General features: G+C 41.4%; 1 protein-coding gene across 4 annotated transcripts in view; it reads right to left on the reverse strand.

Moving 5' to 3' along the window:
• The window catches only part of PTPRN2 (protein tyrosine phosphatase receptor type N2), a 1,274,829-nt gene that overhangs the window by 617,498 nt on the left and 630,715 nt on the right, over positions 1–26,616 (reverse strand). For all 4 annotated transcript variants that reach the window (XM_058297618.2, XM_058297617.2, XM_071215383.1 and 1 more), the window contains one exon: positions 12,833–12,912. In XM_058297618.2, coding sequence (XP_058153601.1) covers positions 12,833–12,912 — 80 coding nt within the window. The remainder of the gene's footprint in view (positions 1–12,832; positions 12,913–26,616) is intronic.

Here is a 26,616-nt window from a genome sequence, read left to right on the forward strand (position 1 = left end):
AATTAATGTCTATTGAGTACTTAAAATGTGCTGCACAGCTTGCTAAGTGTTTCATTACATGTTCTCATTTAATCTTTACAATTACCCTATAAAGTAAAAGAGGAACTGAGAAGTTACATCATTGTCCCAAATAACTCAGCTAGTAAGTGAAGAAGCTAAAATTTGAACACAGGAGGTCTAATTTCAGGATTCCACATTCATATTGGAATAAACTTTTCTCTGACTATTGTACCTATGTTCACACTACACTATTTAAAAAAAGAGTCCAACACAATTGGGACAAAGCCTGAGTACTGAGTTCATGAGTTCATGCACTGTGTTCAGAGCCTTTTTTTTTTTTAATTAGAAATTTATTTCCATTTTTCCCCACATAAAACTGTAAGAGTAAAAATTAATTTGATGTAATTTATTTAGCACTATATTCCAGGCATTGTCAATACAAGAAAGAATAAGATGGAACAATTAAGCACTCATTTTCTACAGAGGTAGATAAGCAGGTATATTGAAAGCTGTCAAAGCAGCAGAAGGAAGCATCACCTAGGAAGCTTGGTAATCTAGTCTCCTTATTAGACGCAGCAGCTGAAGAGGCAGTGGGGGCTGCTAGAATCAAGTCCACTGACATTGGAAGGCGGTCCTCAAGAGGTGAGCCTGCAGAATGATAAAAAGCAGGCCAAGGCCAAGAACAATAAAAGCTCAGCAGCACTGGGGGCGGGGGGGGCGGGGTGGATAGAGGGGGAGAGTGCAAGGGGGGCGTGTTTTGTGAAGGGATAAACAGACATGTGCCTCTCAAGAGCCTCCGAGGGCACCAGAAAGCATAGATGAGATGAGATTAACAAAAGTTTGTATTAGTAACAGCTCCTTTCACTGTGTCTTGGGCACATTCTCTGAAAGTCTATAGAGAACTATAAAATGCGTTTTAGATAACTCTCTCTTAATCTGCCCCGCCCCAGAAGTGGGTTTAAATTTTTTTAGCCCTTAGAAGTCTTAGCTGTATTTCTATGGAACATTCTCCATGCTCCCAGAAAGTCTTGACTGATTAAGGTTGTTCTGGCCATAGAACCCGTGTGTCAAATGTGTGGATGTTGACAGTGGTACACGCTTGGAGTGGATGTTCAGATGGGGTGGACTCCTGAGCAGGTGTGAGCAAAGCCTGAGGTCACTTAGGTCTTTAACACCAAATGATCCCCCTTTATTCCTGTATGGATTGATTCTAAATAAGCGTAAACACATTTACTGTAACAAGAATTTGCTCTCCTAAGCATTATGTCAGATACAGTCAAAGGGAAGCCAACTGCTACCCTGGAGGGGCACACCTTACTTATTAGCAAGTGAGAATGTATTTCTTCCATGAAGTATATTTTTAATGCATGGTCTCCTTTTGAATGAAATGAATGCATAAAAAGGAATGTTGAATGGTTCAGTTTCCTAATATTTAATTTACCCACAATTCCCTAATCTCTTCCTGAACACTCTTCATATATTTCTACACAGGTATCCCTGTAAACTATGACAAATGAAATTACTTCCTATCATTGACTCATTTAAGCTCAGTGTAAAACCATGATGAAAACTGACTTTCACAACTTCTAATTACAAAAACATTGGCGATCTGAGTCTTCTCCAGCTGGGCAGATTAGCATAGATCTGATACACTGACAGCTTTGACCTTCACTCCAGCAAACACTTGTCAAAACGCCAAAAGTAATTACCTGGCTGTTTAGAATGGAGTAATGGGGTGTAGCTCCCTACCTTTTCTTATTACCATCTAACACCTCTGTGAAGCCTTAGCCATTAGGCATTTGCTCTTTGGCGTGCAAAACTTCCCCCTCCTTTCTTACTGATGTGCTCTTTCACCTTAGGTGGCTCTTCCTCCTGGGGAGAGGCTCTTCCTTTCAGGCTACAGTTTTTACTTGGTTTCCAACCCAAGTGGCGAAGCAGTTCCCCAGCTGCAAGACAGGTGTTCTAAATAACTAGGGAAGAGGGTAGGGATCACTCTTATTGGGTTAGATCCTGCCACTAACATCTCTGCCCAGCATTTCTGTAGTATCATGGCACTGCTTCTACTCTAGGTACCTGAAGTCTGTTCTCCATTGAGCAGCTAGAGTGATGGGTTCAAAATATAGATCAGATGATGTCACTCTCCTGTTCAGAGCCCTCTGATGACTTCTCTCTTGCTTGCCAAGTCCTTACCATGGCCTACAAGCCCTTCGCGATCTGACCCCTCTGCCTTCCCCTCCACCACCCCTTTTCCCCCCTACCTCCCACTCCTTTTCCCCTGATCTATACTGTGCTTCAGTCATGCTGGCCTCTGATGTTTCTTGAACCAGTTGAGCACATGTACCATTTTACCCCCTCAGGTCCTTGAGCCCTGATTGGATACTCCTGCCCCCAGATGTGCATATGGCTTGCACTTCACTGCTTAAGGGTCTCTTCTCCGAGGCCACTTCCTGATGACCCTATCTAAAATAGCTTCCTTCTATCACATTCAGTTCCCATGCATAGTATTAACATTTTCTGATCATAAGTAGACTCAACAAGATTCCACTAATCCTTAGAGACAAAGGGATTCAGTGATTGCTTTATAAGAATTTCTTGCTGGGTAAATCTGTTCTGTATTACCCACATAGTCTTCGGGGGAAGTAAGTAGTTTAGGTATGTTGGAATCAATCTGGGAGAGAAGTCCAAGCAAAGAGCCACTGCCATTTCCATCCTTGGCAGGACACTTCCTTCACATGCCCACCTCAGTCAGGGTCCTGGTGATCCTTCTACAAAACATATTCTCATATCTTTCTGACTGGTTGCCAGTTCTCAGTTTAAGGCTGGCCATCTCTCTTAAATCTACAGAGTTCTTGAACTAATTTCCTACCCTTGCGTTAGTCCAGATTGTAACTGTCACATGTCTGACTCAGGTCTGCAGTTTGATCCTGAAAACCCATCACTTCCTTGTTGGATGATTTTATGGTTGATATTTGTTTCTATTCACTAATGTATTCTAGCACAACACATATGACAATATCTGGAATATAGGTGCTCCATAAATATTTGTAGAGTGCTGAATAAATACTTGATTCTGGTTTATATTCTACCTGCAATTAAAAAGCCTTGGAAATTTAGCAGAAAAAAATCCAACATCCTTTCCCTGATGGCTACTTATTTTTTGCTTTAAAAAACAAACCTTCTCCCAGTCTGTACTGTGCTATAGAGGTAGTGGTACAGTACTGGATGACATAAAAAAGAAGCAAACAAATACTTTTTGAGGACTGAGGATAAGAAGATTAGTTACAAAATAGATCTTTAATGTCTTTGGAAGAGAAGGTTTTCTCATCTCAAATATGAAGAGGAGAGCATACCAAAATTTTATCTTGTGATCTTTTTGAGTTGTCTTCCAAAAAGTGGAATATTCTCCAAATAACACTGTTTTGACTGTTAGGTTTTTTTTCAGTAGCAATAAACACATCTTACTACCCAATGTGCCTTCTACAGTCAAGGCATTAAATCAGTCCTGAATGAAACTTCATCACCAATCTCCTGATTTCTTTTAAGTGGCAAGGAAAATGTTGCTCTCGGTCTTTGTATATATATTTGTTCATCAAGAAGGGGAAAAGTGGTCGTTAAGGCATAGCTCCTCAAAATTGAATTTTCCTCTGAGGGAAAACATTCTACTCATAATTAAATTGATGTCTTTAAACAGATGATTTCTTATTCTTTAGATTACAGAATATGAAAAAAAATTTTGAGACTGTTCAAAGTGCTAAGGCCCTTTGTCCTGTGCTTGCTTTTGAAACTCATCATCTATCAGTTCAGTTAAATAAAGTGAACTCTTCTCTTCTAAGTAATAAACACAAGATACAGAGCAGCCAGAGCTAGCGATCAATTTTTTCTTTCAAAATCGTCCTTTTAGAGTTTGACTTCATATATTGAATTCCCAAATATTCATAGTCTCAGCAATAAATAAATGCCTCATTCATTGATACCAGGCCTTCATTCATGTAGGATACTATTTCCAGTCTCATTCTGGCCTTTCTTTTCCACTCATTCTATTTCTTCAACTTGCTTTCCCCCTTATCCTGCCTCTTTTTATGTTTCCCCTCCTACCCTTTGCGTTGTTCTAGTATTTAAAATGCCTAATGGATTCTTATGCCAGGTGCTTCATAACTGAATGTAAGGCCTATACATGCAAAGTGGGGAAGCAGTGACCTTTTCCCAAGAGGAAGAATGAGCATGAGGTGCTTGCCCTTTGGGTATTTCCCCAGTATATCTGCTAACAAAGGGTACACTCAGCTCTTGCCCTGCAGAGCAGTCAAGGTTGGAAGGGCTCCTTAACCTGTTACCTGCCTGACACTGCAATGTATCAAAAACTCAAGGAAGGGAAGCGGACTTGGCCCAGTGGTTAGGGCCTCCGCCTACCACATGGGAGGTCCGCAGTTCAAACCCAGGGCCTCCCTGACCCATGTGCAGCTGGCCCATGCGCAGTGCTGATGCACACAAGGAGTGCCCTGGCACGCAGGGGTGTCCCCCGTGTAGGGGAGCCCCATGCGCAAGAAGTACGCCCCGTAAGGAGAGCCACCCAGCATGAAAGTGCAGCCTGCCCAAAAATGGCGCTGCCCACATGGAGAGCTGACACAACAAGATGATGCAACAAAAAGAAACACAGATTCCCGGTGCCACTGATAAGGATAGAAGTGGTCACAGAAGAACACATAGCAAATGGACAGAGAGAGCAGACAATGGGGGGTGGGGGGTGGGAAGGGGAGGGAAATAAATTTAAAAAATAAAATAAAATAAAAATAAATCTTTAAAAAAAAAAATTAAGTCCTGGTATTGAACAGTATGCACCTGTGGAAAGCCTCAGACCCACCCAATCAGGATCCATCCTAGCTCTGCCTCTAACTAACTGCCTGGCCACGCTGTAAAATCTCTCCTGGCTCCTCAGGTCTGAGTTTCCTTCTGTATTTCGTTACAAACTGGGTTAAGAAGATCTTGAAGATCCCTTTTAACTGAAAAATCCTGATTCTCTAACTTCATATTTCAGAGATGTGTGCAGAATCCTTGTAGAGTTTTGCTTTTATTAATTTTTTATCAGGTGTCTCATTCACCTGTAAATGCGCACAAATTTTCTTACCAAGTGGGCTTTTTCAAGCATTTCCAATGCGGTCTCCTTATTTGTGGTTTAAAAACACACCTTGCATTTCACATTCATGGTTCATCAGTTTCTCACTAATATGTATTTCCATTTCTTAATTACAATGAAAGTACAATGAGCATAAACAGGCTTGGGAGCCACACAAGTGACTGGTGATAAGCCCACAGGTCCACTATAGGAACGCCACACTGGAGACGAGTCCAGGGGCCAGGAGCCCACGGCTTGCTACCTTGCATGTTTTACAGTCCAAATAGGGAATCTGCTCATGTAGGAGATGGTTGGGAGAACTGCTGCCACAGGTAGACTGCTCTGGTAGCAAAGGCTCCTCTCTCTCCTCTCACTCAGTGCCCACCTAGTTTCTGGATCTCTATCACAGGCATGGCAAAGTGGATGGCCAGCCAACCCTCCCTGCATCACATCAAGGCAGTTAAGATCAAATTCAAGTTCTTCTTAGTGCATGCTGAAAACAAAGTTTCCCATATTTCAAAGCCTAATTTGTATTCAAGGCTTTGCTAGCCTCATTTTCTGCCATTTCCCTGGACTACAGGGCTATGTGCATCTTTCCATGCACCTCTGTGTGGCTCTCTTTTCTCACCTTCCAGTCCATCTGAAATCCTCCCTAGTGCTCAAAGCTCAGCTTAAATGTCATACTGTCTCTGCAAGAAGATATCTATTCCCTCCCTCAGCTCCTACTACCTTGGGTTTCTACTTTTCTTATAGAGTTCTGGTTAATTCCACCATCAGGTTCTAAGTTTCTTAGGGGCAGGGACTCTGTCTTGCTGGTTTTTATATATTAGGGCTATGCATGATGCTTTGCCAAGGGAGGATCTAAATAAGATGGACTAGTATTGGTGAAGCGTTGTTTATGACCAATGTTAAACTGGTTGAATTATAATTATGTATTATAGAAGGATTAATTTTACTTTGCCGCGAGTGATCCCACTATAATTTTCAAGATAAACACATTTGTCAACTTTACCTAGAAACCAGCCCTCACTCTAATAGAGAGCTCCCTTATCAAAGATGCTTGATTTGGATATAGTCTCAGTCCCTGCCTTTGTGGAGCTCAGGGGTGAGTGCAAGAGCAACATTAATCAAAAATCATGCAAATAAATGTACAATTATAACGTGGTAAGTACTACAAAGGCACATAGTGCGGACTCGATATTTGGTAAGGAGTATTATCTTCCATTGTTGCAGCTGCCACAGGGGACTGCAGAACACAGCCTCTTTGGGAAGCCAGAAGCCAGACTGTTCCTGGCTGCTGGGAGATCCAACCATAAAGTTATCATTTCTAAAATCCTTAGCGACACATCAGGAGGAAATTCAAAGAGGCTTCGTTTTCCTTTCAGGCTCCACCCTGAAGATTCTGAGTGAGATGCTCTGGAAGGACAAGGTAAAAGCAAGAAAGGGAATTTCAGAACCCCCCTCAGCCCATCTATACTGAAAGGAAGAAAAGAAACCAAAATATACTGAACACCTTCCCAAAGTAAGGTATTTGCATGTGCCACCATCACAGTTCCTCTTCACAGCATAAATGTCATCTTCATTTTACACTTCAAGAAACTGAGGCTCCAAGAGCTTAGGGAACAGAGGATTCTGCTAGAAACTGGGATTGAACCCAGGTTTTGAGTCTCCAAGCCTATTGTTCTTATGACCACATCCCAGGGTCATTTAAATACTTGAATACAGTGAAATATACTCAGACTTACAATAAATGCTGTCCTTGGGGTTCCAGACTGCCTAACAAAAAGTTTTTTGGGGGATTTTTTTTTTTGGGGGGGGGAGACGTTTAGAAATTAAAAATGTGGGAAAGGGTTGAGTGCAAGCTGAGTCTGGTCTCAGATCTGCCTGGCCCCAGGGGTTCTGTTGGGACTTGTGTCCAGACTCGAGGTCCCTGTGTCTCTTGCCATGTCTGAGTCCTGCTCCTTTCTCTGTTCTGGCTTCTTTTGCAGGTGGGCTCTCTCTTCTCAGGTGGAAAACAGCACTGCTGGCAGCTGCAGCCTAGAACTTCACACTCATTATTCCAAGGAATAAAGGGTGTCTCTCTCTGGGTATCCATGTATCTAATCTCATAGCCATGCTTGCTCATGAACCTATCCCTGGACAGTAAATGTGTCCAAGAAGAACGAGGTAAGATGAGCCTGGCCTGGGCCCAATGCCCATCTCTGTGGCTGGGTGAGGAGTGAGGCAGGTACCGTGTGTGAGGAAATATGATTCCCCCAAGGAAAACATGCTGACTGACAAAACAACACTTCCACTGCAGATCCAAAATCACTTCTAGATAAGTCAAAGTCTATATACTTCATGCAGAATTCTCTGCATTTGCAAATTATGGTCCTGGGATAAGTAAGATAATAAATCTCCAGATTTTTCATTCTAAATCTGAAGGAAGGGTTGCTACATAAGCTTTTACTACTCTTCTCCTCCTTCCCTACAAAATGAGCATAGATGGAGTTCCATGTAATTGTAGAGAGTAAGCACAATGGCAACTTTCCTTTGTTTGGTGAGAACAAAAATGAAAATCAGGGAACTCCCAATGCTATGAAATGAGTTTTGACAAGAGAAAAAACACACATAGGAGCAAGGCCTGGGAAACAGACTTGGTGAAAAATCTTTATATGGTAATAGGAACAACCATTGCCCTTCCACCATGTGCACTTTACATTTGAGCTCTCCGGGATCTTCTCAGTCCTCCTTTGAAATCCCTACTCTTTGGGACCAAAGATCTCCAACAAGGTATATGGCCTTCAACAAGGTATGTGATTCGCAAACTTTCCTAGGCATCAGAATCACTGGACGGTTTGTCAAATGCAGATTACTGAGTTCCGTCTCAGAGTATCTGAGTGAGCAGCTCTGGGATGAGGTCCCAAGAATTTTTGGGCCTCACAATTTCCCAGGTACGCTGATGCTGTTGGTCTGGGGACCACACTTTGAGAGTCACTGGCTAAACCAAAATACTGGATGTGTCAACAAAACATGGCAACAATTCACATCTTTCTGCATTTACTCATTCTAGGAGACTTAACTTTCTTCTCTTTGCTCTATGGAAATCTAACAAAAGGACATTTTTGTAAGAATAAATAAATAAACTACTTTTATCCCAACAGAAAAGCCAACATTGTTTTCCCCAGTGCTCCTCATTGTTATATAGTGGTATAAACTTGGAGACTAGAAAGAAAAGTTAAGAAATAAAGTGGAGAAGGACCTACGCAAGTTCAGGAAGGGGCTCCCCAAACACCAGGGAACAGACCATCCGACACTTTTCTGTCAAGCAGATGAGACTCTCACTGCTTAGATGCTCCATAACTTCATGGAGATGATAAACAGGTGATGTTAGCAGACTGGAGAAGCCATATTTGGATACAAGAAAAATTTCATGAAAAGTTATCAAAGTCTTTGAATAAGGAGATGCCTGTTATTTGAAATGACATATGTCGTTTTTCAGACAAGGCAAAAGGAAAAATGGCAGCCAAATGCCAAGTTTGAGAAGCTTCAATTAGAAAAGAGTCAAATGGATTACACTAAGAACAAACGGGACAGCCAAAGGGCTAAGGCTTGGCCATACCTTCTGAAGAGTTAGCAGATGAATGAAACACACCAAATAGATGCTAAGCACTGAAAATCAACCTCTCCGGTGCAGCAGAGGGAAGGGTTGTGGGAATGGCCTGATCTCAGGGGTAGGGATGGCAGTGGAGCAGAGAACACAATATAACCATTGGCAATAAATCCCAGGTAACCTAAAAGATGATCAGGAAGGGATCTCTACATAGGGGTAGAAGGGAACAAAAGCAAATACCTTTTTCTAAAAGATGATTAACGGCATTTTCTCTGAAAGGAGAAATGAAAAAATTGGATTAAAATATAGTATTTAAGTATCAACTACTAGAAAAATGAAGCAGAAATCGGGATTTTTCTGTTCTGCCATTTTGCCAAGGTAATGTAGCCACAAAGATCTAAAGTAACCACCAGCAGTCTTATTTCTGATACGTTTACAATACAGCAAGTGCCACTTTGTGCAGCACTCGCTTTTAATATTCACTAATACCTTATGCTCATATTCAAGTTCATAAATTCGGCAAAATTCCCAGAAAAGAACCACCGAATATAAAGAAGAGATTCTGAACATTGAAAGCCAGCAGCATTAAACATTCAGCATAAATACCACAAGATATTTCATGGTATTAGCTAATATGGTATTAACTATATGCCTATTCATTAAGTTTTGTTTCATTTTGTATAAAATTAGCGAAATAAATGCACTTTAAATTCCATCTCCAGGATGTGTCTCCCTTCATTAGCAATAACAAAAGATATCTACAGTGCAGTGTCATTAAGCCCCTTGGGGAACCAAACGCAAACAGTCAGTTGGATTTGCAGGCAGCTTAAATATGCAGGCAGCACATAATATCAGAAGTAATTTCAAAGAAGGGTCTATTAAGTTTTGTATGCTGATGATACAGGCTATGCCACCACGTGCGTTTGTCCCACCGATGACACTAAGTAAGTTGCAAATACCTTGTGTTAAGATCTCACGTCATCTTTAAAACCAGAAACGATACTCAAAACATTCCTTTTGAGTTCAGAATTCCTCCTCCTTAATGCATGGACCTTTGTAGCCATTTGGACACTGCCATTCAGTGAAAGATGTTTTTCCCTTTGTGTTGTCAAAAGCTATCCCAGGGAAGCAGACTTGGCCCAGTGGATAGGGCATCCTCCTACCACATGGGAAGTCCCCGGTTCAAACCCTGGGTCTCCTTGACCTGTGTGGAGCTGGCCTATGTGCAGTGCTGATGCGCGCAAGGAGTGCCATGCCATGCAGGGGTGTCCCCCGCGTAGGGGAGCCCCACACGCAAGGAATGCGCCCTGTAAGGAGAGCTGCCCAGCATGAAAGAAAGTGCAGACTGACCAAGAATGGCACCGCGCACACAGAGAGCTGACACAACAAGATGATGCAACAAAAAGAAACACAGATTCCCAGTGCCGCTGATAAGGATAGAAGGGGTCACAGAAAAACATACAGCGAATGAACACAGAAAGTAGACAACTCGGGGGGGGGGGCAAGGAAGGGGAGAAAAATAAATAAATAAATAAAAATAAATCTTAAAAAAAAAAGCTATCTCAACATATTTGGTATAGGTACCCACTATACTTAGTATTTATATTGCGAAACCGTAAAATCCTTGTGGCCACAAGCTTATTTTTCATAGCCCTTTCCCTATATAGCATCAGTTATATTCAGAATACCATGAAATTATTCAAAATGTAAAAGGCCTAATTTATTTTTTAAAATATGCACATATATTATCAATTTTGCACAGATACAATAAGTAAGAAACACTGAGACTTGAACAACTACAACAGTTAATATAAATATATTCGTATAATTTGGCATGTTCAAATATTTAGAAAATTGTTGATATAAAGCCCACACATCCTCATTTTATATGTAATTTCCCCCTTTTTATGGCCCTTTTATACATGGAATGAACACATTTAAAATGACCAAGGAACTAGATTTCAAATAATCAACCTAATTTTCCTTAGAAAGCAATAAAATAAATGAAAAGCTGTGGTCAGTGAGCTTATTGCCATAATTTAAAACAGATAAAAAAAGACTGCATTCTATTTTATTACATTCACAGCATCCTTAAATTCCAGCAAATCTAATTTTAAAAGTATTACTTTCCAGTACTGGGAAGAGTTGCCAATTGTGGAACAATTGTTAATTCATTTTTGCATAAAAACTGATGACTGATATGGTCTTAAATATGTTCAAATGGTCACTTACATTGAGGATTAGCATGAGTAAAACAGATATTGAGGGAAGTAGAGATTCTGAAGCCCACAAGAGGCCCAATCCTTTAAAACAGAAATTCCACTCTTTCTCCAGGTGGTAGAGAATTTAGAATGAAATCTGCTGGCTTCCTTTAATCACAACCTCACTAAATTACTCAAGTAAAGTGATAATACTTTACTACTTTGCTGAGTTGTCTCAGGTTCCATATTCTTTAGAATGAAATTAAGCCTTGAGAATTTAACTCTCTACAAAGACAGAATTTTTAAGATAGCTGGAGTTCAGTATAACTTTTCAAAGATTCTTTTTAAACCAAAAATCTTGCCCCCCAAATCACTTACTTCAGCAAATAAGAATAAGAGGCACAGAGATATACTGTAAGTAGAAACCAATAGCAGACAAATATTGCATGATTCCATTTATGTGCAATACCTACAATAAGTGAATTCATAGAGGCAGAAAGTACAGTACAAGTTACCAGGGGCTGGGGCGAAGAGATGAGGGAGACAAAATTGGGAGTTATTGTTTACTGGGCAAAGAGTTTCTGTTTGGGAAGATGAAAAAGTCTGGATAATGGATAGTGGTGACGATAGCACAAAATTGTGGAAGTAATTAATACCACTGAATTGTACACTTGAAAGTGGTTAAAATGGGAAGTTTTGAGTTGTATATATCTTACCACAAAAAAAGATTAAACAAACCAACAAAAAAATCCAATGGCAATGAAATTGATAAGACAAATAGTTTACCCCATTATACAGGGAATAGTAACTATTTTATATCTTGTTTGCCATTATTGAATAAAGAAATGTTAAGTTAATATGATACCAATACAGTGAAACCTCAAGCAATGAAAACTAAGTATTCAAATCCCTAAATCAACCAGTAAAGTGCTGCATTTATGTTGGGAAAAAAAACAAAAACAAAAACCAAACCAAATTTCAGTAGAAAGTAGTTCATGTAAAGGATTAACTAAAACAAATAGTAATTTTCCATTTTATCTGGGGTCAATGCACATTTATCCCAATCTCTTACAAATGGCTACAAAATACTTAAGATTTCTAACTACTGACTAATCCCAAATACTGAAAATCATCAAGAAGTGGTTCTGTTATATTTCCTTAATTTTGCTTACTAGGTAGGTAGAAAGATTGTATAATACAGTTTACAAAGATTTAAGCAAAACAAAAAATTGAGGTTTAGAAAAATGCAGTTTTATCTACCACATTTTTTTTTTTATCTACCACATTTTGTTCTCAAAGGCTCTTATTAGAGCTTGATCTATTCTTCATTGAATGACAAACACCAATTATATAACAAAGATCAATCAAGCCCTATCAGCAAATAGGTCTCACAAATGTATGATGAGGAATGACCAACAACTTGTGATTTAAAAAGTGAAACTATGTAGAAATTGCTAAGTTTTTATTTAAACCTTCCAGTTCCTGAGCTACGTCTCTATCCATGACACACAACAGTAAAAACCAGTTTGTGCTTCTTGTCTGTTACAAAATGGAAAACCTCAAAGCAAAATTGCGCTTGTTCTGCTCACACTGGGTTACTACAGACACCAAATCCTTGCTTTTTCAAAAGCTAGCCTTTTTATCTTTCAAATATAGCACTACGGTCTCCTCTCTTCCATTTGATGCCTTGTCCAGGGATCACTTTAATCCAGTCCTTCTCCAAACAATGAAGTTCCAGGCAGTGTTAATTGACTCTAGGATGTTATACTTCAATTTCCCCTCGCTGCCATAACCCCTCACTGTCTCCTCTGTTAAATATCAGTCTGCCAGGGGAAACTGTGTACTTTCTTCTGGGTTGTTTCATCCTGCTTACCTTTCTCTTCCCTGACTGGTGAGCGGGTGTGTGTTTGCACGTCAAAATAGCCTTACCTGCTGCCTTAGCAACATCTGCAGTTGTCACGTTTTGGACATTGGAGCTCACTTTGAAGGTCACTGCTGGTCCCAGAACACTGGAAGAGATTATTTAAAAAGGAGATCAAAACTAAGCCAAAATAGGATGTTGGTGCCTGAAAGCTACATGGAAACATTGGCACACTTAAAATGTATATGCATCCAAGGCTGCGGTTTTCACCCAATTTGACCTCTGCCAGGTTTTAGTTTTCTTTGACACTGTTATTCTTCATCCATTTTCAAGAAATTCTCTTGATGGGCTTTACTTTGTGAAACTCACACTGCTGTGCTCTTTATTGCAATGAAATTCAAGTCAACACCAAAAGCCCAGCAATAACAAGTAAATATTCTTGCAAAGGAAAAAGAAAGATTATTACAGAAACAGATTTTAGTATTTGGTTCTCAAGGGAGCAGTACGAATCAAGAGCAGAGAGGAAAGAGAACAATATTTTTAAAATTCTCTTGACAGGAATCATCTTAAAAACTTAGCAAAAATCATTAAGAACTACACAGTATAATAATAACTGTCAGGAACTGCTGGATGGGAATTACCAAAATTATCGGAAGCTTTGACATACTATGTTGAACAGGATTTTAAAAATCCATCATTTTTTTTAGCAAATTAATCTATCTGAAGACCCAATATACTTTAGAAACATGGATATTGTATGGATAGCAATTTCAAAATGGATCAAGAGTACAGTTCTTAAAGGCAGATGGACCCTATCTTCATAGATTACCATTTAAGGAGGAACTGACCACCTTAAATATCTACTAAGGCATAAGTCTCTCTAAATTAAAAGGAACAAGTTTAAGAGAAAGTTTCCTTATTCATGCTTATCCTGCCATCTGAATTCTTTAAATTTTGTCCAAGTGGACTCCTTACTAGCCAGTTTTCCCCATGCCATCTCTCACTTGCTTCTTCAGTATATACAGAAGTCCTCTGACTAGAAAGATCAGCTTGGATATTAAGAAGATAAAAAGGAAACAAACAAGCACGATATAAATATCATACTGAAAAAAGGAAGATATTCAGGATTTTTCTTTCTAGCTCCTCTGTCTCCTGGTTCCCATCCGACCCTTCCTTTTTTATCCCTCCCTCTTTCGAATGAAGCTATGCAGTTCAGAATTGTTTGGTATATAGAGTATGGGTAGGTATAGCAGCTTGCAGGGTGGGTAGGTGTGTCCTCAGACCAATGCTGAGCATTGCTAGCTTTTCTGCCAATGCAGATCCTGTTTTACATAACAGTGTTTTCTAGGGGCCCAGAACTGCTCTGGGCAGCTCCAGCAGAGAGAGCTGTTTTTGATGATAATTAATGGCTATATCACATCAATATCTATAGATGGACTTTTAAGCTCATCTGGTTCCTCTACTGGTTCCAGTTTTTACTGTATGTGCTTTCTTGGTCATGCTATAGAATCTCTTCTATAGCCATGGATTCAACTACCAATAATAAAACTACTAAAAGCATAACCAACTACTCTGCCATCTATTAAGCCTCTACCATGTGTCAAGCTCTATAATAGGAACTTTACATATATTACTTATAACCTTACAGTATTCCTATAAAGTAGGTACCGTCACCACTTCACCACCTTTTTTTTTTTTCTTTTTCTTTTTTTTAAAAGGAGGTACCAGGGAGGTAGGCATTCAAACCACTGGGCTACACACGGTCCCAACCATCATTTTAATGACCCAGCTAGTAAGTCACAAATGATGCCCAATTCCCATGTCTCCAGCCCAGAACTTTCTCCTGATTTTCAGGATCATTTATGAAGCTGCCTTGATATGCTCTAAACTAAGCCCTATCTCCATATCTGCTCTTCCTCCTGATACTGTACTGCCTATTTTAGGAAATGAACCATCAACTGGTCACTCCAGTTAGAAATGAGGAGTTACTCTAGACCAACCTTCTTTCTTAAATCTCACACGCAATGGGTCAGATACAGCTAAATATGATATGACTCCCTCATGTCCACTATCTGTATTGCAATTGACTTTGTTGAGGCCCTCATAATTTCATCCAGATCTCCAGAAACAGTCTCCAACTAATTTTATCCCCTGCTAATGCTGAGGCCACACATTTCTGGGTTGAGAACAGACTGAGGGCAAAAGCAGAACAGGTTAGGAGACTACTGCAATAGTCTACGCAAGATGTAAAGGAGGCTTAGACCAGAGTGAGGGTGAGGAGTGGCGAAAAGCCCAGGTTTTGACCAGAGCTGAGTTTGAAAATCCTGTCCAAGTGGAGGTGCCAAATATGTAGTTGGATATATGCATTAATATCACTGGTAATATTTTCCTATGCCTGGGATGTGTAATTAGAATATCTAACACCTTTAATAACTCAGTATTGAAATATTCCTAATTTAAATAAATACATCTTGATCTCGTCTATTTCTCAAATCAGTATTTTCAGGGAATCTTTCTCTCACCTTTCTTTTTACTATATGTTGTTGTTTTTTCTTGTTTTGTTCTTACCTTTCTTTCGAAGTTTATTTTTACCTTAATTAGAATATAAATGATAACACAGCCCTTTGGAGAGCTCAGTCCTTAGCCTTGTCCAGAGTCTCCTCTGCCTCCAGATATAGAATTCAAAGGACACCATTCCTTCTGGCTCAGATGAGAGTTACTACCTTCTGTTTGGTTGTATAGAACCACAAGGAAACTGTGTCTGTGCAATGGCAAGAAAAGCTTTAGCACTCATGTCAAAAGTACATACACAGGTTTCAGAACAGTGAGCTTTGAAAGCGGAGAGATCAGGAAAAGCTCCACTTTTGAAGACACGTTAGACAGCATTGCTTTCTTTCCTAGAAATGGAGTAAATTCTAAAAAAGACAAAGGAAAGTCTGGCCAGAGAGTCCATCAGACACGCCTCATTTTTAGACAATGAGGATTGCAATCTACAACCTCCCTCAACCCTTTCCAGCAACACTTGGTATTTTGACTTGTTAAGATGAACAGGCTAACAATGAGATAGAAATTCAGAGGGAGTAAATGCTAATATGCATTCTACCAGTCAGCTTTTAATGACTGTCCATGGGACTGATAATAGTGGATGAGATACTAATTGCTCTATGTTCATGAATCCATTAATTTTTTCAGCATCTATGATCAAATCATTTTTAAAGGCACAAATACTAAGAATGATGTAAAGAAAAGTATGTAAGCATGATAATCAACTTAATGAAACCATGTTCAAGAAATTACTTAAAAATGAAAATGACTATCTCAAAAATAATAGAAAAAGAGCTAGTAGGAATAAAATCACTATATCAAATATATGCCATCTCCTACACATCTAAACTCTCCTCTCCCTTCCTTCCTAACATACCAATACTTTCGCTAACTCTCAACACTCCCTCTTCCAGTGACCAGCCTACTACTTTCTAGTTTTGCATGATTTTAGACTTCTTCAAGTCTTCTTCCTTTGAAACTTCATACATTTTAGTGCATTCAAATATTATCTCTGTTGATGATTCCTTAGCTTCAGCCTCTGATCCTATTTCCTCACGGAAATTTCATTCTCATTTCCCTGACCATCTAGCTCACTGTGCAAGATCTCTGTAAATATAAAATGCTCTAAGATTCAAAGGCAGCACAATCATCATTATAATTTCATTATCATTGGATATTCCACTTAGAAATCTTAAGCATCACTTCAAATTCAGCAAGATCTCCCTTGAATCAGTTCTTGCCATTTTAGTCACAGTTCTACAGAGGTAGCAAAGTACCCAAACTTATGGGCAGTCCCTTTGACTTTCTCAAAGAAAAAAATATCCATGTAGTAGCAAGTTTGGCTAAAATTCCTTTTAATACCCTTCTCTCACAGTTCCCACTGTGATTATTCTCACCCAATCCCTCGCCACCTCACAGCAGGGTTGAGTTATCTCCTACTTCCTGCTCTTCTGCAGACAGCACACAGGTGAATTCTCCCTAAGACCCACTTCCACTCTTTTACCCCTCTAAGCAATGCTTGTTATTTCCTTGTTCTCAAAACAAGTTTAGAGTCCTATCTCTGTCTTGTCAGGACCTTCTAGCTTACAGTGACCCAGCTGAACCGTGCCCCGTGAATTCCTCCTATAAGCTCTCCAATCAACCGAGGTTGGCCACTTTCCTGGCCCACCAAAGCTGATGCTTTTTCTGCCTTTTGCGTTTATTAGGGTCAACTTCCCTGCCAACAGTTTTCCCTCCTTGTCTCTGAGTATTAAATTTCACTCATCTTTCAAAGCCCCACTCAGTTCTGACTTCATCCATAGGCCCTGCATGAGCACTCTGACAGTGAGGGATCCCCTTTTCTTTAACTTCATCCAGCAGGGAGAGTGGGTGCCTGCTACTTAGCACTTAAATTGCCCATTACTTATTTCATCCATTATTCTTAGCTTCCAAAATGAATGATGGGCTCCTAGAAAGCATGTTCGATGTTTCTTGCCCATGCATTACACACAGAGGACCGCGTGGTAGATCATCAATTAATAGCTCTGAGTGACAGTATTTGAGTGAATTCACGATAATTGAATTAAGAGAAAGTCCTGCGGAACGTGAGCGGCACTGAGCCACCATCAAGGCAGCTGGAACACTGCGGATCTGAACGTGAGGCTTTGAGATTTATATAGAATTTCCATGAAAATTCAAATCTAAAAACTACCTCTAAAAATCTCCATGACAGATGTTGTTTCGTAAATCCACATTTCCCCTCCAGCATTGAAAGTTTTCTCTAAAGATTATGAGCACTTCCTCTCTTCAGAGTTCAAAGACCCAGTGTACATATGTTATGGAGAAAACTAAATACGTCTGTCACCTCCATTCTTCCATAGTTGGAACAAAGAGAGGGGCAAATGGAGCACACCAGCCTGGCAGGCACCCCTCGTGCCCCTGCCCTTGTTATTAAGGATGCATGCAGCACTCTTAAAGCAGTGCCCAGCAGACTCAATAAATGTTACTATTATCCTCACCAGGACTCTTGCCCACACCTGTTTTTGTGATGAACCGAACACGTTCTTTGTGCCCGGCCCTGGTTTAGGCACTTTACCTAGACTTTTTCTAATCCTCACGGGAATCCAGCAAGGGAATGATCACCCCAGTTTATTGGTGTGGTTCAGAGAGGGTAAGTAATTCGACCCAGATTGCATAATTTAATGAGATTTGAATACAAACATTCTATTTCCCCTAACACCACATTGCTGCTTCCTTGAGGTATGACGATGTGCCAAAGTCTTTATAAAGAAGTATCTACTACAAGTCTAATCCTGGTGTGTGACTGAGATCCTACCAGAACCAGAAAATTGTTAACTTGGTGTCACAAATGGCAACTGGGCCTGGAATGAGGCCCTCATGGAAGAGCCCTCCCCTCTCCTTTTGCACAAACTTCTTCAGACTGTAACTAAACATAAACCTTCTGTGGGGAAGTAGATGTGGCTCAATCGATTGGGCTTTCGTCTACCATATGGGAAGCCCTGGGTTCGCTTCCTGGGGCCTCCTTGTGAAGGCAGGCTGGCCTGTGCCCACAGAGTGCTGACAGCCTGCATCCACGGAGAGTTGCCACAGCAAGATGGCGCAACAAAGCAAGACAAGCAGACACAGAGGAACGCGCTGCGAATGGACACAGAGAGCAGAGAGCAAGCAAGCAGTGAGGGGTGGGGCAAATAAATAAATAGAATACATCTTAAAAAACAAACAAACCTGCGCTGGTTAGCACACATTTACTGACCTTTCTTCTTGTACTCACTGCTCTGGGGAGAAAGAGAGGCACTTTAACTTAGGCTACCCTAAAGCAGCTCAGGCCACTGAAAGCATAATAGATGGCTAGGTGGGACATTTCCCTCTGGTGAGAACAGCACAGCAGCTTTCCCATCACTCTTATTTTTAGAAGTGGTTTAACTCAAACTAGGAATAAGACCTTACTGGTCAGAAACCACAAGTTCCACTTCTTTGGGGCCTGTTAAGTAACAGAGGGCAGCACCATCAGTCCCATGCATTCTGCGCTTTAAGAAATGGCAGTTTCTAGTGAGTAGTTGAACATAAGGTGCTGCTTTGGAGGTTAACAGAAAGTATGGCACAGAGTGAGGAACAAATATAAGAAAGCTGAGAGGATTTCCTAAGTGCTTATAGTACAAGTTAGGGGTTCACCGCCCCCCCCAAAAAAAAAAAACCCGATATGCTGCAGTCCTAACTCCTGGGCTCATAAAGGTGGTCTTGTTTGGATATAGGATCTTTGAAGACGTGATTAGTTCAGATGAGGCCAACATGGATTAAGGTGGGTCCTAATCCAATACGACTGGTGTCCTTATACAAAGAGGGCATCTGGACACAGACAGACACAGAGAGATGACAGGCATTATAGAGGCAGAGATTGGAATTGTGCTGCCACAAGCCAAGAAATGCCTGCGGCCACCAAAAGCCAGGAGAGAGGCGTGGAACAGATCTTCAGATTCCAGAGGGCGCGTGGCCCTGCTGACACCTTGATCTTAGACTTCTGGGCCTCCAGAACTGCAAGACAATAAATTTCTGTTGTTTTAGGTCCCCCAGTTTGTTTTGCTATGGCAGGCCTAGGACACTAAGGCAATAAGGTAGCCAAGTTTGTTTGTTTTGTTTTATTTTGTTTTTCAATCTCTGCCATGTGAATAATGAATCTGAAGTCACTGAGATAGAGAGTAACTTGCCAAATGCGAGCTGGAAACCAGGGAGTTTCAAAACTCTGGGACCCAACTCTCAGAGCATTTGTGTGGTTTTCTAGAAGCATCACGAGGAACTGACAGGGCAAACCACTGTAGTAAGATTTCTCCAAAGACCCTTCCAGTCTTCTCATTCTGCCTTAGGGAACTTGCCTGGAAATAGCTGAGTAGGCCAATTAGCCACAGAAAAGATTCATTAAAGGCATTTGAAAAATAAGTCTGCAAGTATTTCTTGGGGAAATCAGATGGGACATTCTGTCTCTAGAAACTGTAGCCTGGCGTGAAGCACAGCAGGGTCTTGGGGTCAGGGACACAATGCTTTGACAGAACAGACATGCTACTGACCCTTTAAGAAAGGCAAAGAACCCTCTGTGCATGCCCATCCACAACTTTGAGTTTCTAACTGGTGATTCCTTCCTGCTTCTGCTGTGTCCCTGCCTCACCTTTACAGCTAGATGAGCACAAGGCAAGGTTCCTGGCAAGGTCATACATTACTATCACATGGCAGCCTAAAGGAGATGGGGATTAAAGAGAAGGCTATCGGCAGCGGACTTGGCCCAGTGGTTAGGGCGTCCGTCTATCACACGGGAGGTCCGTGGTTCAAACCCCGGGCCTCCTTGACCCATGTAGAGCTGGCCCACGTGCAGTGCTGATGCGCGCAAGGAGTGCCATGCCACGCAGGGGTGTCCCCCGCATAGGGGAGCCCCATGCACAAGGAGTGCGCCCTGTAAAGAGAGCCGCCCAGTGTGAAAGAAAGTGCAGCCTGCCCAGGAATGGTGCCGCATACACGGAGAGCTGACATAACAAGAAGACGCAACAAAAAGAAACACAGATTCCTGCGCCACTGACAACAACAGAAGCAGACAAAGAAGAAGACATAGCAAATAGACACAAAGAACAGACAACTGGGGCGGGGGGAGAAATAAATAAATAAATCTTAAAAAAAAAAAAGAGAGAAGGCTATGGGGAAGCAATGATAAGGGGAAAGTCCCAAACTCTTTTGGTATGATGAGGGAAGTTGCTTGTCCCACACAAGCATGGGATTTAGAGGCAGTATTATAGAACGACTTGATTGTCTCAAATGGGACCATTCCACATTTGCTGTCAGAGAAGTCCCTGGAATGCCAGCCTGCCAGCTTTTCAAGGTCCTTCTCCCAATAGCTTCCCTTCCTCCCTTTCTAGGCTATTTCTGTTTTCTCTACTGTCTTCCCTTCCATCTTCTTCCTCTGGATATCTGAGCCCAACATGCACTAGGCGAAAAACTTTATTATCCAATTAAAATAATTTTTGCACAATGCAAAGAGTAGGTGGTGATAACTTAGAAAAGGAATCAATCTGCATTTAAAAGTTTAATACATTAAAATTGGAAGAAAAAGCACGTGAATATTTATTAAACATCTGGTTGTAAAAAGGCCTTATAAGTTTAAAAGCAGTAGAGAAATTGCAAAGAAGAATACACTCTTGACAATATAAATATAAGAAACATAAATGAGGATCCAAACAATTCTGGGAGAAAAGGGTCAGCCTTGAATATGGCAAAGGGTTACTATTTTTATAATATAAAGCAGTTACACAAAATCAATAACAAAGAAAGATAGCAAGATCCCAATAGAACATTGAATGATATATGTAGACAGACAAACCACAAAGTAGAAAATGTGTCTAGTTAATCAAACAGAAAAATGATACAACACCTAAACTAACCAATAAAATACAAATTAAATAATATTGAGATACCAGCTTTAACCTATTCTCTTTATCAAATAAACTATTTACAATTCTCGAAGCTGTGATATTACAATGAAAGAATTATCCACACACTTTTGGTAGCATAGATATTTGTATAACCTTTGTGGAATGCATTCTAGAAATACGAATCAAAAGCCTTAAATACTTATGGGCTTGACAGTAAACTGACTTCAAGCAATTTACCCTAAAGAAGTAATTTGAAATATCATAAAAACTTAATGCATGAAGATGATTATCCTAATATTACTTCTGATAGAGAAAAACTGGAGAGAACCTAAATCATCAACAGCATGAAAATGGTTATAATACATCCACTTGATGAACAATTATACAGCTATTTAAAAGTGTTTGTGAAAAAATTTTAGTGACATGGTAAAATAATTGTGAAATAGGCAGTGTTACAAATTTGTATATAACAATCTCAAATATGTAAAAATAAGCATGAAAAACATGAGAAGAAAAAATACCAAAATGTGATAAAGGTTACCTCTAAGAGGTAGGGTTACTGATATTTTCCTTAAACTTTAGATATTTTCCATTTTCATGCATAAATGTTTGTCTAACAATGAATATATTACTTTCTATTTTTTTTTTAATCTTTATTAAATATAGAGTGTTTGAAAATGAAACAATGTTGACTATGGAGAGGCATCCACGATGTGGCACCCCACTTCTGAAAGTTTACAGGCCCAGAACAATGATATTTTGGGCTTAGCTTTCAAAAATAAGCAATGTGAAAACTGTTAGGTTTTTACTCACTAGCCCCCATCTAATTCTTTAGAAATGAAATCTTACTTTTGTCCAGAGTGGCAAAGTACCCAGCCCTGGACTATGGGCCATGACTGGTCTCAGAAAACCATAGGAACCCTGTTCCCTTCTCCAGGGATAATAAGACATGAGTGGGGGAAACGGACTTTGGCCCAGTGGTTAGGGCGTCCGTCTACCACATGGGAGGCCCGCGGTTCAAGCCCCGGGCCTCCTTGACCCGTGTGGAGCTGGCCATGCGCAGTGCTGATGCGCGCAAGGAGTGCCGTGCCACACAGGGGTGTCCCCCGCGTAGGGGAGCCCCACGCGCAAGGAGTGCACCCATAAGGAGAGCCGCCCAGCGCGAAGGAGGGAGCAGCCTGCCGAGGAATGGCGCCGCCCACACTTCCCGTGCCGCTGACGACAACAGAAGCGGACAAAGAAACAAGATGCAGCAAAAAGACACAGAAAACAGACAACCGGGGGAGGGGAGGGGAATTAAATAAAAATAAAAAAATAAATCTTTAAAAAAAAAAAAAAAAGACATGAGTGGGTATCTGCTGGACATTTCTGGGAAACAGTTTACTTTCCCCATAAAATGGACAGACCAGATAGTGCTGATTTTTCCCCCGTCATCTTTTTCGGAAGTGAAGCTACAGCCTCCATCTCATGACCCTGAGACAAACAATGCAGGAAGGAAATCCAGCATGCTAAGGATGATGTACTGGAAGGATGGAAAGGACCTGGTTCCTCAATGATGGCAGTGGGCATTGTCAACCTCCAGGGTTTTTATCATATGGAAAACATAAACTCCAATTTGTTTAAACCATAGTTTTTCTGTTACCCATGGTCAAAGCATTCCTACCAGATAAAAGCCGTTTCACAGCCAAAGAGTTTGAGCTAAGCAGCCAGTGCATTAGAGGAAGGCACAGAGCAGCACTGTTATGTGTGAGAAGGCAGAGAGGGTAAAGTAGGATATGGGGAATAAGGAATTGTGGCAGTAGGAGAGCAGGGCTTTGTATATCATGTAAAGAAGCTAGGAGTTTATCTTGAAGGTGATGAAGAACCATCAAAGGGTTAAAGAGAATAGAAAATATGGTTACAGATAAGTTACATAACTGCATTGTTAGGTTAAGATGCAGAACTCATTCAGCCCTTAATACCACCCATCAGAGGAAAGAAAGAACAACTATGATGGTAACTACCACTTATTAAATGCATAAGAGATGGAATTATCAACTATATTTTCCATACAAGGAAACTGAACCTTAGAGATGTTAATAGACTTGCCCAAGGTCACATAGCTAATAATGAGTGGAGATAAGATTCAAACTCAAATGCCCAACTATGTCCAAACACACACATACACAGGCGCACAGGTTTACTTGATCAAATGAACTTTCCAGCACCAAAAGCAATAAGCAGAATCTGAATAGCATGGGACAATAGATAGATCAACTCTACCAGACTAGAGATTGGTCTAGGTCAGGAGTTCTTTACAAAGGGTCCATGAGCTTGAATTGAAGCTTAAAAAAAAGTTCTTGTGGGGATGTGTTGGTACAGGAGTGATATATTAATTAAATAACACACAGTATAATGTGGACTTAGGAAGGGGTCTGTGGAACAAAGCAGGTTAAGAACCACTGGTCTAGGTGGTGGCAAGGCCAGAGGCAGGCTCAGCCGGCATGCTGAAGAGGACAGCGTGAGGTCACGGGCTGGAGGGCACAGCTCAGGTGAGGAGGAGCGATAACCAAAGGGCATCCCTGAAGAAGAGGCAGCTTCACTTCCCTCATGGTGTTGCCTGGGACAGTCTCTGGCTTGGGAAGTATGGAGGTGGAAAGGGGACCAAATGCCAACTACTTTAGGAATCCTCTTTAACCAATGCTTAAAGTGATTGGGAGTGAAGAATATGCCAATACCTGTCCCTCCCTGCAAAGCCCAGAGCACACTTTTAGAAGAGGATGGTCCTTCCTAAAGTAAAAATAAACTTGAACTAGTGTAGGATTGTACCACCTGAACAACTCTGCCTCCTACAGGAGCTTTCCAGAACCCTGGCAGGCAGCTGACTGCAGACCCACCACATGCACCCACACTCTTGCCCATTCACACACACCCAGATGCACACACTCCTCCCTACCCCAACGTACATGACGGTGTCTGAATCAGATGGTGGTGGGAGAGCTGCAGGCTAGCCAGAAGCAACCCAAGGAGACACACTCAAGGGAAGCTGGGGCCAGGGGCATGTGCCAGGGTGCTGTCCAGTGTGCACCTGCTTGGTCTGCTAAGATGGGACAAAGGAGCATGCCCTCCCCTGATGTTCCAGTACTGGACAGGAGAACCAAAATCCTCGTCTTTGATAAAAATGGACCCCTTTGGATGGGGAGCTTTGTGCAGTGCTTACCTTAAACAACCATAAGCAGAAGTCTGGGGGGTTAAGTTCATTTCCTCCATTCTGAAAGGTGACAAACTATTCACTAGGGCCTTGAAATTCCCAGAGCCGTCCCTGGCCTTTGTCCTCCTCCTTGGCCATCAAGATCCATAATGGAGATATCAATTAGGTAAGGAGGGGACAGAGAATTGAGGCAGGATCAGGGATAAAGGGAGAAGCACTGTATTTCCTGTTTTCTTCTTTAAATCTTGACGGTGACTATTAACTGAGAGCCCAGGACTCAGAGTCAGGGTTCCTGGGTCTAGGTCTGGCAATGCCTCTAACCTGTTTTGTGGCCTCTGCTAAGTCTTTTAACCTTGTTTGGCTTCAGTTTACACATGTGTGCAATGGGAAGTGGCCCTCAAGACTCTTAGGCTTCTTCTGGCCTGGGAGTCTCTGATTTTTCTAATGCAAATCCCTGTGTAAATGTACTGCCCTGAGTGGTGCCTGCACTGCTGCATCCTAGAAACAAGAGGAAGGAGGGAAGGGAGGAGGGCAAAGGTGTGCAGAGGCAGAGGACACAGAGCACTGGAGGTCTTGTCTAGGATGGAGCCGCACTTGTCCCCCACCAACCGCTCAGAGACCCCCGTGCTGTCACCTTCACGAAACTCCAAGGCACTCAGCTGAGCTCAGGGGCTGCCTGTGCCAACAGCCCATAAGAAAATAAGCTTCCACCCCACAGGCTTTTAGAATAAAACACTCAATAAATAAACATCTCTGCGAGCATGACTGGACCCCTGGGACTGCGGCACGCTGTGGATCCATAGGTGGAAAGTAACAGCTCTCCAAATAAAACGAGAACGTATCTGATAAGTATCTGTAAGAGCACTCTAATAGGTGACTCCAACTATGACAGTGGCAAGTACCCTGCAAAGGAAACCACAGAATCACTACAAGTACTTAAAGCCAAGATCAAATTAAGATGTGTCCCCATCCTACCCCCAGTTTCTGTTCTGTGATTCTTGGAGCCAAGACTTTTTAATCCTGTTTGTCTTCCTATCATAATTAACACTGGTGCATCTAATCACAGGGCTGCTTGCAAACAGGTGGATGAAAACAGCAGTTTTACCAGAGCCCCGAATGGCATGGGTGGTAGAATGCCTTCTCCTTTCTTGACAGCAGATGCCATCCCAGCCATTTTGGATACTGGCAGGATGAAAGCTTCAGGGAAAACAAAAGACTGACAAGCACTGTGCACAGAACGAAGCAACGAGAAGAAAGAGGGTCCCACTTTAGTTGGAAAACCATTTAAAATGTCAGATCTAGCAATACTGTTCATGCAATTTCAGGAAACAATAAGTGGGAATTTCAACATGTGAGATTTTGCAAGTTGCCTCTGTGTAAACATTCTGATTGCTTCTCACCTCACTTAGCTCCTGCAGATCTCACTTTTGCTGGATTATTTTTTTCCCCAGTCAAGGTAAGCAAAATGTTAAGCGATAGTTGGGAATGGCTCCCTATGCAAAATACACCAGCTCCTTTAATGATCTGCTAAATATATTACTTGAAATGTACAGACTAATTACCCCCTCTGTTGGATGTCAGTACTTCTGCTGCTAATTTTTTTATTTCCATAACGTTGCCTTCAGCCATAAAGCCATCTCCTTTCTCTTCACACATTTGCGACATATTGCAAATTGTCACCCTCTCTCTTCTATTGTGTTTACAAGAGATGAGGTAATTACAGTATTTGTACAGAAATAACCGGGAGGCTGATTGCTAAGGGAATGCCACTGGCCCTGGCAATGCCCCCCCACCTCACCCTTTCAGTGAATGCTCTCCAAATTTCCTGCCATCTATTATGTATGCCAGGCAGGGCTCAAGGCTGAGGGTATAAATGTGGATGGTACCAGAGAAGCCAGAAAAAGAAGTTTCCATCAGCAAAGTAGCAGTGAGGTAACCCGATCGATAGGCATGTCTGTTCCAACCAGTCACCATGGTATTGATGAACGAGAGCATCTACATTCCTCTGCTTCCAGTTTTGGGGCCGCGGGCATTTTCCTCCCCCGCTTTCAGGACGGATGGTATTCCATGGAGGGGTGGCTGAGGAACAGCTGCCATCTACCGCACCCCTGAGAGCAAGAGGCCAGGTCTAGAGGGGCTGCCTCTGTGGCTTTGAGCTCATGCGATAGGGCTTTTTGCCCTGTGAGGCGCAGCACATGGCACAGTG

Source organism: Dasypus novemcinctus, chromosome 5, assembly GCF_030445035.2.
Source record: "Dasypus novemcinctus isolate mDasNov1 chromosome 5, mDasNov1.1.hap2, whole genome shotgun sequence".
NCBI classification, from domain to species: Eukaryota; Metazoa; Chordata; class Mammalia; order Cingulata; family Dasypodidae; genus Dasypus; species Dasypus novemcinctus.